Raw genomic sequence first — 12,611 nt, 5'->3', positions numbered from 1 at the left:
TATAAATGAGATCATAAATATTTTGTCTGACTTCTTTCATCCACCATAACTATTCTGAGATTCATTCATCTTGTTGTGTGTCATAAGAAAAACATTCTTAATTACAGACATTCTAGGTAATTGGACTGCCGTTATTAAAGAGCATGCTGAATTCTAAAGTCACTTGATGTGTCCTTTGTTTCAGGTTATGAGTATCCGAGGTATGATAATCTCATGACAGCACTCACTGCTCCAGATGTCATTTGACTCATCAGAAAAGTTTGTTTAAAAGAAAAAAATCCATATGACCCGATCCATTTCTTTATTGAATGGCTTGATGGATTTCCTTTACTCTGATTCATACCAAAGCTGTCCTTCTCAACCAAAGCAAGAAAGGATCCTGCATGAGTCAATCCCAGAATGCCATTTCTACATCACCAACAGGTGAAGAAAGCCTCATGAATATCAATCATAAAGACTCGGAGAGCATCACTGGTGAGTCTGGTTTAATAAATATTGGAGTGCTATTACTTACAAGGTAAAATGCAAATGCCTCAGTACAGCATGTAAGACCTGCCATAATGAAACCCAGGCTCCCTTTTTAACATGTGTCTTCAGAGACAGACTGAATTACTCTCCCCATTTCCTGGTCTCCCATGACATTATCGAAATTTGTCATGTATACTGTTCCTTGTCTGTCTGATTCCCCTATAACATATGAGCCCCTGGTGAGCAGGAACTGTCACATACTCTCGTCTTAACTCCACAGGGCAAGACCAGAGTTACTTGTGTATTTATACCCTGCATGCATCTAGTAACAGTACCTGGCACATAAGAGAGTCTCAGGACTTACAGGGTATATAAACATAGGTACAGGCTCATAGCCCTCTATCTGCAAGACTAAATCCAAAAAAATCTCTGAATACTCAAAGTTTATTCTAAACTTTGGCTCTAAAACTCATTCATCCACAAAACCTGACCTGCTGGGCTATTTCTAGACTTATCTCACGTAACCTTACTTAGTGTGAATCATCATATATTTGCTGAAGATATGTTAATGTATTTAAATATGGGATGCTGCTACAAAACCAGTGGGGATGTTATATAACATAAATGTTATGTGGTAAGTGTACAGTACTACTTTTCTAAAAATCAAAAAACTCTGAATTCTGAGATCCATCCAACTCCAAATTAAAAAAAAAAATTGTTAGCTTTATTGAGGTATTTTTATTTAAAAATGCATTTTTAATAAATTAAGTATACAATTTGTTTATATATATATATATATATACACACACACACACACACTCATATAACCAGTATAGATATCAAGATATAGAACATTTTTGTCATCTCCCCAAAATTTCCTCGTACCCAGATGCCCACCCACTCACGCAACCTCTGGCTCCAGGTAACCACCAGTCTGCTTTGTGTAACCTTAGATTAGTTTTGATTGTTTTGTAAATCTGTATGTTTTAGAGGGAGAAAAAAAGCATCTGGCTTTTCTTCTGTGCAGCAGAAATTTTTGAGATTTATCCACATTGTGACATGTCTCAGTAGATCATTCGTTTTTATTGCTGAGTTGCAACTACTCAATTCTACTGTTATAGCAGAAAAGCAGCCTTAGGTAATATATAAAAGAATTGAGTGTGATTGTATTACAATAAAACCTGATTTATAAAACCAGACAGTGAACCAGATTTGTTTTAGGGGCCATAGTTTGCTGACCTCTCCTCTGCATCATTACCGACACTTGGTAATGTTAGTCTTTTTGATGTTAGCCATTCTATTAGGTATGTACTGATATCTCTTTGCAGTTTTATAGTTCCCTGATGACTTATGATGTTGAACATCTTTTCATATGCTTATTGGCTATTCCTATGTCTTATTTTGAGTTGTCCATTCAAATCTTTTACCCATTTTTAAATTGGATGTTTGCTGTCTTACTGTTTAATTATAAGAGTTCTTTATATATTCCACATATTAAGTCCCTCGTCAGATAAATGGATTGTGAATATTTTTCTCAGACTGAGGCTTGCCTTTTCATTTTTGTAATGGTATCTTTTGAAGAACAGAAGTTTTAAGTTTTGGTGGCATTCAGTTTAACAATTTTTGATTTTCTACTTCATGTTTTTTATATCCTTTCTAAGAAATCTTTGCAAACCTCAAGGTCACAAAAATTTTCTCTCTCTTCTTTTTTTTTTTTAAAGTTTTCTAGTTTTTGCTTTTACATTTAGAATAGTGTTTCATTTTATGGTTAATTTTGGGATGAACTTACTGTTCAGGTTTTTGTTTTTTTGGTTTTCTCCAGTTGAAGATTTAGTTGTTCCTGAACCATTTATTGAAAACACTGTTTCCCATATTGAATGGTCTTGCTAATTTCATCAAAAATCATTTGGTTTTTGGACTCTCTATTCTGTTCCTTTGATCCATTCTGTTCCTTTGATCCATAGTCTGTTTTACTAACAGTACTGCATTGTCATCTTGATTACTGTCTGTAGTAAATCTTGAAATGAAGTAGTATAAATTCACCAACTTTGTTCTTTTTCAAAAATTATTTTGGCCATTCTAGATCTTTCATATTTTTATATAAATTTTAGAATCAGCTGGTCAGTTTCTATACAGAAAGGGCTGTAATTTTGAATGGAATTGCATGGATCTATAGAGAATTGCTATCTTAAGAATATTGAGTCTTATAATCCATAAGCAAGCTATATCTCCATTTAGTCAGGTCTTTAATTTCTCTTAACAATAGTTTGTAATTTTCATTGTACAAGTATTGCACATATTTTGTTAAATTTAATCTTAAGTTTGGTTTTTGATGCTGCTATAAATGGCATTATTTATTTTCACTCTCCAACTGTTTGTTACTAGCACAGAGAAATGAAATTGATTTTTTTATTTTGACATTATATTCTGCACCTTTGCTTAACTCACTTTAATATACTTTTTTGTAGATTCTTTAGACTTTTCTACCTAAAACATGATGTCTTCTGCAAATGAAGATGGTTTTACATATTCCTTTACAATCTGGATGCCTTTTATTTCTTTTTCTTGTCTTATTGAATTGACCAGTATCTCAATACATTGTTGAATAAAAGTGGTGGGACCTAATATCTTTGCTATATCTCAGTGTTAGGAGAAAAGTTCAGTCTTGCACCCTTAAGTATGATGTTAGCTAAGTTTTTTGAGAATGCCACTGATGAAATTGAGAAAGTTTTCTTGTCTTTCTAGTTGGACAAGAGGTTTTTATCATAAATGGGTGTTGAATTTTGTCAAATGTCTATTCTGCATCTGTCTGTTAGTGTAGTGACTTCTGTTGTTTTATTTTTGAACTTTAAACCAACCTCACATTCCTGGGGAAAACTCCACTGGGTCACAATGTATTACCCTATTTTATATATGTATTGTGGATTTGCTTTGTTAGTATTTTATTAGGGCATGTGTGTGTGTGTCTACTTTCAAGAGGACTATTGGTTTTTAGTTTTCTTTTAATGTCATTGCTTGGTTTTGGGATTGGGGTAATGCCAACCTCATGAGTTGTAAAATATTCCCTCCTTTATTTTTGGAAAAAGTTTGGGTAAACTTGGTATTATAGCATTTTCCATGCTTTTCCTTTAACCTATCTGAATCTTTATATTTATATTTCTAATAGATAGCTTATAGTTGGGTCTTATTTTTTTTCTTCTAGCATGACAATCTCTGCTTTCCAATTGGTATGTTTAGACCATTTACATTTAATGTAATTATCGATTTGATTGAGTCTGTTGTGCTCTTATTTGTTTCCTAGTTGTTCCATCATTTGTTCTTTCTTCCTTTCTTCCCCTTTTTTTTTTTTTTTTTTTTTGAAATTGATACTTTTTTTAGGATTCCATTTTGTCTCCAATTTCGGCTTATTAGCTATACCTCTGTTTTATTATAGCTTTGCAGTATCCGTCTAACTTATTATAATCTATCTTCAAATAACATAGTGTTTCATGAAGTGATTCCCTTGCAATAGTATTCTTACATTTCACCCTTCCATCCTATGTTCTATTGTTGTAATGCGTTTCACATTTGGTATATGCTATATACATAACACACTACTATTTTTTTGCTTTAAAAAGTCAATTTTAAATTTTAAAAATTAAAATATGAGACAAAAAGACATACTATTATTTTTACTAATATTTGCTACTTCTGTTGCTTTTTATTTCTTTTTGTAGAGTGACGTTTCCATCTGATATCATTTTCTCTCATCTGAAGAACTTTAACATTTCTTGTAAGATCAGTTAGCTGACAATTAATAGTCTCAGTTATTGTCTGAAAGAAAAGTCTTTATTTCACCTTTTTTAAAAGGTATATTCACTGGTATAGAATTCTAACTTGAGTTCTTTTCCTTTCTTGCCTTTTCATGACATTCTATTCTCTTCTACCTTGCCTCATTTAGAATAATAGTCTGAGATCATTTTTGTTGTTTTCTCTCTGTTTTTAAGATATTCTCTTTAATCACTGTTTTTTAGCAATTTGATTATGATGCCTTGGTGTGGTTTTCTTTGTGTTTGTCCTGCTTGGGGGTATTGGGCTACTTTGAACTATGGTTTATAGTTTAAGTTAAATTTGGAAGATTTTTGGCCATTGTTTCTTCAAATATTTTTTCTACTCCTGCCTCTCATATTCTAATACTCCAATTGCATGTATTTTAGTCTGCTTGGTATTGTGACACAAGTCACTGAGGCTCTGTAATTTTTTCAGTCTTTTTCTGTTTTTCACTTTGGGTAGTTTCTAATGTTATGTCTTCAGGACTAATAACATTGTTATCTGAAGGATGTCTAATCTGTTAATCTTATCCAGTGGATTTTTAACTTTAGTTATTGCCCTGTTTAGCTCTAGAAGTTACATTTGGGTTTTATATAAATAGATATATATTTCATATTTCTCTTTTCATTAATTTCATACCTTCTTTTAAAATCTTTGAGCATATTAATAATAGCTGTTTAACATTGTTGCTTACTAATTCTGTCATATCTATTATTACTGGATCTTTTCCTATTGACTCATTTTCCTCCTGGTTTTAGATTATAATTTGCTGCTTCTTTGTATATCTAGTAATTTTTCTGTTGAATGCTAAACATTATGAATTACAGTTTGTTGGGTGTGGGGATTTTGATGTCTTCTTTAGTAAGTAGGGCCTTAAGATTTGTTTGGGGAGGTCCTTAAATTACTTGCTGACCAAGTCAATCCTGTCAGAGCTTGTTTTTAATCTTTGTTAAGTGGGTCTCTAGACCACACTCTAGGCCATACTCTAGTATGCTTTACTCTGGCATTAATTTAACCTTACTTCCATTAGGTTGGCCCTTCTGGGATCTTTACTGATTGTTCCAAGTGTTCAATTAGGTTTTTTTCCTCTGACTAGATGAAATTCAGATCACTCCTAATCTTGTAGCTCTCTAGCAGTTGTTCTTTGCCTGTCCGCTACTTGAGTTCCTTCTCCCTGCACCGCAGTTCAAAAAGTACCTCTAAGCAGAAAGGCTGTGCAGTTAAAGGGTTTACCTTTTTTGTTTTCCTTTTCTCAGAGGTCACAGTCTTGACGAATGTCCCACTGTTAAAAAGCAGTAGATTCGTATGTTCAATTTTCTGGTTGTTTATGATGGTTGAACAGGTTTTGTACTACTTAATACCTTTTGTGGTAGAAGTGGAAATTCCCTAGCCCCAGTAATTTTGGATAAAAAATTCTGTACCTGTGGCATTAACAGGTTACTAACAAGAAGTTGAATAACACAGGTATACAGATGAATATAAGTGCTGTAACACAGAGATAAAACAAGAATTTGGGGTGTTCAAAGGAATGAATATCAAGAAAGGGATGACATTCAAGAGAACTCTTCAAGAATGGTCAGAGTTTGAAAGATATGCAAGGAGGGTATTCTTGGTAAAAGGAACTCTACTTGTAATACTATAAGCATGGAGAAGTGAAAATTATTTTTAAGGAGCATTTTGGAATCAAGAATTACAGTGTTCTCAGTGGTAGCGTCATTGCCATTTTGAACAGGACAATTGATTCTTCAGTAAATAGGATGGTCCTCTGAATTGCAGGTTGGTTAGTATCTCTGACTCCTGCCCATTAAGTGTGAATTGCAACTTTTAAGTCATTTTGACAACCAGAAAATGTCCCCATACATTTCCAAATGGCCCCTAGTAGGAGCAGTAATGTTTGAGAACCAGTGGTTTATGGCATAGAATATACAGGGCGAGAAGTGGTTAGAAAAGTAGACCAGGACTGTGGAAAGATGCAAACATCAGCCTGGGGAGTTTATGCTTTGGTAGACAAATCCAAGCCATTGGAGAATTTTGCATAGGAAACACTATAAACACATGAAGGGTGAATTGTATGTGAGGAGGGAAGACAGTTTTGAGACTGCATTCAAGAAAAGAATAGGATGTCCTGAACCTAAATGAAGGCAATGTGGCTGAAATGAAGTAGGCAGGTAGAAGAGACGTTTGGAGGATAAAACGGTGGCGAAAGGGTTGTCAAGCCTAGACTATCAGGAAAGTAGTTAGTACATTATCAGATAGGGAAGCAAATGGAAGGTGATCTGAAGGATATTTAGTTCAGTTTACTAAATCTTGGTTGCACCCTTATTTTTAAATTGTTTTTAGTAATTATTTCCGTTGTATTTTTTGAATGCCTAATAGTCTGTTTTTCACTCTGCATATATTTATAGTCAGCTTCTTTTCCTGCAGGTATTATAGTGAGCATCTGTATATGATATATTGTGGCAGAAAATTTTTGGAAAATCACATGAAATTTGTAATAATCGAATTTGGTTGCAATTTTAGGGCTCTTATCTAGAAGATCTGATCAAGATTGAGAGTTCCTTTAAATGTATCTCATCTCTGTATCTGTGGTTATGAAGACACTCCTTGCCTTCTGGATGAATAGGGATATCTGCAATTGCCAATAATTGTATCTGAATTATTGAATTGTCATTATTAAGGTACAAGTAGTAGAAATTTACTATTTTATAGTGAAAGGGGAACGATAATCTAATTACAACAGATAAGTTATGGAGGGTAAACTTAATGTTATGGGAATGCTCAGGAACAACTATGGTTTGTTAATTTCTGGGGGGTAGGGTAGGAACAAGTTCACAGAAATGTAGTTATTTTAGGTTATTTGTTTTTCTTATTCCTTTGTTGGGTTATAGTTTATTTTCTTGGGGTAGGGTAGGAACATGTTGGAAGCAATGTGGTTATTTTAGGTTATTTGTTTTTTCTTATTCCTTTGTTTTGGTTTTGTTTGAAATTTTTTTTATTGTTTGTTTTTTAATTTTTTGATAAAGTTAAAAAGTTTAAAAAAAGAAATTTACTGTTTTAAAGTTTGTTTTCTTAAAATGTACTTTGTTGTTCTTTGCCAGAGAGAGAGCATGTTTCTTTATACTACCCAGGAAGGAAATATCAGATCTCTTAAAAAAAGTGAGAGGGTTGATATGACAGCCTGTATTTTTCCTATTTTAAACCTTAGTATTTTTAAGCATGTTAAGAGAAGTAACTCTCCTTTTGTAAACTGCTAAATTTGGGAGGTGTTAAATGATAGGCAGTATTGGGAACAGGAATGCAGGAGCAAACACATAATGGCAGAAAAGCCCAGATGTTTTGAGAGATCGGGAGAGGGGTTGCAAGTGAGAGAGTAGTGGTGTGAAAGATATTCAGTGAGCACCCATACTGTACCAACTCTTACCCGAGGTGCTTCATTATTATTTCATTTACTCCTCACTACTACTATGTAAGGTAGATGATTCTCTCTTTATATTACAAATGGGGGAAATTAAGGATCAGAAAGGATACAACATGTCCAACATCCCATAGCTAGGTCTAATGCCATTGCCCATGCCATTTCCAATATGAAGAATGAGAAATAGGACAGTAAGTGGACTAGGCACCTGGGGGAATTGGGAGGTATATAACACTAATTTGATATGTTAAGAGATATGGTATATAGGATTTCCTTCTAGGACAAATGGTCAGCTTTTGTACCATAAGCAGATGAACAAAGAGTAACAAGAAGTGGCCCTGTGTTTGAGTGGGCAGAATGCTAGATAGGAAATCAAAGCACAAGTCAAGTGATCTTCAGCAAGTCATTCATCTTTCAAGTCTCAGTTCCTTATCCAGGATAGAGAATTGGATGGGTCCTGAAGTGCCTTCCACATTACAGAATAACATTCTGTAATTATTTAGATGCTATGGCATCTTTAGAGTTGATTTGCTCTCTAGATCTAAAAACTAAATAGTGAAACAATAATAAGGCTAGCTAGCATTTAGAGAATTCCTCCATTATGTGCCATGCAGCATGCTAAGTTATAAATACTTTTGTACATTTATCTCACTTAATCCATACATCAACTATGGAGGTAGGTGCCAGATACTGTCATCATCTCCATTTTACAGATGAGGAAACTAAGGCTTAGAGGTTAAGTAATTTTTCCAGTTTCACATTATGGTATGTACAGAACCAGAACTCAAACCCGAGGCTGCCTGACTTAAAAGTTGATGTTCTTTATCACTACATCATACTGAATTTATAACATGTGAAAGCTAGGGACGATTTTTCTCCTCTTTCTGATTTCCTTCTCACATATTAGGGTTTTAATGTGCCTCACTTTTAAAATAAAAATGATGAAGTACTTATTCCAGGCCGACACCCAGTAACCCAGTAAATGTTAATGCTTTTTTTTTTTTCCTGGCTGCTGGGATTATGCTAAAATGTAATTTTTTTCAGATCTTGAAGAATCCTCCCACCAAGTTCAAATTCTATTATTAAAAAACATATAACTTAGCCCTTTGGAACTGGCTGTTTTCTGCTGGTTGCTTGTATTGCTTTTTTTTTTTCTACAAGCATGTAAATTATTTGAGATCAGACCTCTTTTAAACAGCAATAAATAGATTGATAAAGAGGAAATAAATTTGTGTGAATTTATTTTAAACTTTTAAAGCATAGCTATAATTATATTCACTAAACAGTATATTCTTAGGGTATAATTAAAATTTGTGGAATTATTTTTGCTTTAGAAATCCTCATCTTAAACCTAGAAAAAAATCAACTGTCATACCAGGATATATTAATAAAAGCCAGTGGCAAAATGTTCTTGTCTAATGTTTCTGTGTTTGTCCTACTTTCACACAACTGATTTCTCAGATTTTCTCTGTAGCCTGGAATTGAAATATATTGTATTCATTTACATGGAATCTTCTCTTTAGATGTCTGCTCCAATGAGGACCTCCCTGAAGTTGAGCTGGTGAGTCTGCTAGAAGAACAGCTACCCCAGTATAAGCTAAGAGTGGATTCTCTCTTTTTATGTGAAAACCAAGACTGGACTCAGTCCACACAGCAGCACCAAAATGCATCTGATGCCCTCTCTCCAGTCCTGGCTGAAGAGACTTTCCGTTATATGAGTGAGTATTTTTTGACCCTTTGAGAGTTTGTCCATTGAAATAAAGATCATGGATATCTTGGTATTGACTTTTAAAAATATATTTAGTAGCAATTGTTCGTTGTGTACCTACTGTAACAAAAACTGATTTAACAGCATTAAATCAACATTAGAGATGATTAGGGATGATTCTAATTGTATTATGTTTGAATGCCAAAAGTTTGTCATTCTTATGACTCTGATTGGCCAGGGTTGTAAGCATACTCAGATGTTTCTATTTCTGCCATCTTTTACTGGATAGTTTCTTCAGACCTTGTAGAAAGGGGATCTTTAAAAAAAAAAATAAATGAATGAAATTATTTAATATTTTAATATCCCTTTTTATCTGTCAACATTTATTATTCCAGTAGTTTGATACCCTGAGCCATCAGCTTTTTTTTAATTCATTTTTATTGAGATATATTCATATACCATGCAGTCATACAAAGTGTACATTCAGTTGTTCACTGTACCATTATATAGCTGTGCATTTATCACCAAAATTAATTTTTGAACATTTTCATTACCACACACACAAAAATAATAAGAATAAAAATTAAAGTGAAAAAGAACAATTAAAGTAAAAGAGAACACTGGGTGTTTTTTGTTTGTTTTTGTTTTGTTTTGTTTTGTTGTTTTGCCCCCGTTTTTCTTCTCATCCATCCATACACTGGACAAAGGGAAGTGTGATCCACATGGCTTTCCCAATCACATTGTCACCCCTCATAAGCAACATTTTTATGCAATCGTCTTCAAGATTCAGGGGTTCTGGGTTGTAGTTTGATAGTTTCAGGTATTTACTGCTAGCTATTCCAATTCATTAGAACCTAAAAAGGGTTATCTATATTGTGCATAAGAGTGACCACCCAAGTGACCTCTTGGCTCCTTTTGGAATCTCTCAGCCACTGAAGCTTATTTCATTTCATTTGACATCCCACTTTTGGTCAAGAAGATGTTCTCCATCCCACGATGCTGGGTCTAGACTGGCTTAGCTAGAGAGAGAGGAGCCATCAGCTTTTTGACTCTTGTCTTCCCTATTGAACACAAATCTTAAGAACCATAATTCTTAGATACATAAAAAGTTTTACTACTGCCAAGGAGAATTAAGTACATAGTATATAGTGATCTTCATTATTTACATAAGGATCCATAAAGACGATTTTAGTGAGAGTCTGAGCCAGATTTGTCCTGGAAATAGATCTGATTGCACCAAGCTCTTAGAAATGACAAAATTACACAGAGCAGTTTTTAAACATCATGTTAAAGCCTGAAGACCTTCTTGCATTGAATCAAATGCATTAAATCAAATCCAAAAATCTGCAGTTAAAACTGAGCTTCCCTTTTTTTTTTTTACTCATTCACTATAAAAATACTGTATGCATTGTAGCTGTTAGAGTATATAATAAAATTCTGTAAGTACAGCCTTGATATGTTTCTAAAATTCTTTTAAAGTTGAATTAGATGTGAGATTGCATCATGTCGTAGACATCTCCCCAGTGAGTGCTTCAGTGCTTTTAATCTCACTTTTGTAACTAGAGAATGATTGTTGTGAAATACTCATTTTCATGGTAATCATTAACTTAATTTTAATGGTAGTTTTCTAGAACCAGACTACTTAATTACTCAGAAAACAATTGTAAACATAGTTTAAATTTGAAATGAATATCAAAAAGCCCAAATAAAACTGTATTTCTGTCCTTAATATTTCTCTTAAGTAACTGATTGTTAAATTAAGGCTCCTAAGAGTTTCTTAATTTTCTAATTTGAGAGTTTGCTTGTTTGAGATTTTCTGGAAAATTTTAGAAGGAATACTTCTTTTGTTTTGAAAAGGTAGCAGTTCTCTTTGTTCCATGAAGTTTTAAATCTGTGAGAGGAAAATGTCAAACTAAGATTTCATTAGGAGTAATTTAATTTGCATTTATTATGATAAGGTTACACACACAGTGCTCCTTAGTTTACTTGTGCTTTGTCCCGTAGAAACATGTCTCAGATCATGATTTGATGGAGTTACTTTTAAAATGAATTTTAAATAAAGAGACTAGAAAATAAAAGATAAACAAATTCTAAACTACTTGGGTTTTCAGGACTGTATACAAACAAATCATAATGTTCAAAGAAGCAATTTAAAACTTGAGATTAATAGGATGATATAGAACTTCAAAGTTTTAGAAAACTATTCTTTTCCATTTAATGATACTATTTTTGCTTCAGTAATTTGGAAATTGAACTACATATGATATACTTAAGATCATGAAGCAGATAAGCTAGGACTATAATTGGCCTGCTAATACTTTATCTCTGCACTGTATTTCAGTTTGATTGTTTAATGTTATTCTTTGTGACAACAGTTTGGTCAAATACAAACAAACTTCATTCATTATTAATTTGTATCTTATGAATGTAAAAAAGATAAGTGATTTACTTTTTTTTAGCAAGTTGACCAAGGTTTAAAATCAAGATACAAAACATTCTTTACTCTTTGCCACAATTTTCTATTCTCCTGAGAACTCAAGATTTGTGGCATTTAATACTTATTATGTGCCGTGGCCATAATATGACAGTGGACGTTTTTAACAAGTAATAAAAAGAGGTGGCACAGGAGGAGGCACTTTCTTCTTTATATGATACGTAATGAAAGAAATTGAAATAGACCTGGGGGAGAAAAAAAATAGAGATTTGGAAGGAACCATGGGCAGAATTTTGGGTTTGGTGTCTATCTCACATTAATGAAAGATTGTTCTCCAAAACCTCCGACAAACCAGAAAGAGGCTATTTACCTTAAAAATAGAACATTTGAAAACAGTGGGTGGGTCCAAAAAAATAATTTCACCTACTCCCTGCCACATACATGAAAGTTTAAGATGCTTAAAGAATATTTTACATGCAGAACAGATCACTTTGGGGTCCCCAGAATGCGTTGTGGGGTAATCAGTTCAACCAAAGAATACACCATGAGAGAACGTACTATTGGTTCATGTGAAGACTGAAAATAGAAACCTTATCTACCTTTCAGGGTACTTTTTCTTTGGGAATAAGGAATAACCTCCACTTCCTAAGGCATAAGAAAAAGAGGGGTAAAGATAATTGACCATAGAAATGTTTTATTTAAGGCAATGGGTCTCAAAATGTGGACCTTGCCATCAATATCATTTAGAAACTTGTTAGAAATGCAAATTCTTGGGT

The 12,611-nt window shown here is 33.4% G+C and overlaps 1 protein-coding gene across 2 annotated transcripts in view; it reads left to right on the top strand.

Annotated features, from left to right (window-relative positions):
- Positions 1 to 12,611, top strand: part of TRAK2 (trafficking kinesin protein 2) — a 73,484-nt gene that overhangs the window by 33,044 nt on the left and 27,829 nt on the right. Inside the window, exons 2-4 of one of the 2 annotated variants that reach the window (XM_037848804.1) lie at positions 185 to 474; positions 6,799 to 6,956; positions 9,217 to 9,411. In XM_037848804.1, the coding sequence (XP_037704732.1) occupies positions 9,408 to 9,411 (4 nt within the window). In that variant the 5' untranslated portion in view covers positions 185 to 474; positions 6,799 to 6,956; positions 9,217 to 9,407. The remainder of the gene's footprint in view (positions 1 to 184; positions 475 to 6,798; positions 6,957 to 9,216; positions 9,412 to 12,611) is intronic. The other variant, XM_037848803.1, reaches the window with a different exon arrangement.

Source organism: Choloepus didactylus, chromosome 9 (assembly GCF_015220235.1).
Source record: "Choloepus didactylus isolate mChoDid1 chromosome 9, mChoDid1.pri, whole genome shotgun sequence".
Classification (NCBI taxonomy): Eukaryota; Metazoa; Chordata; class Mammalia; order Pilosa; family Megalonychidae; genus Choloepus; species Choloepus didactylus.
The sequence above is the reverse complement of the archived record's forward strand: the minus strand, read 5'-3'. Positions and strand labels throughout refer to the sequence as shown.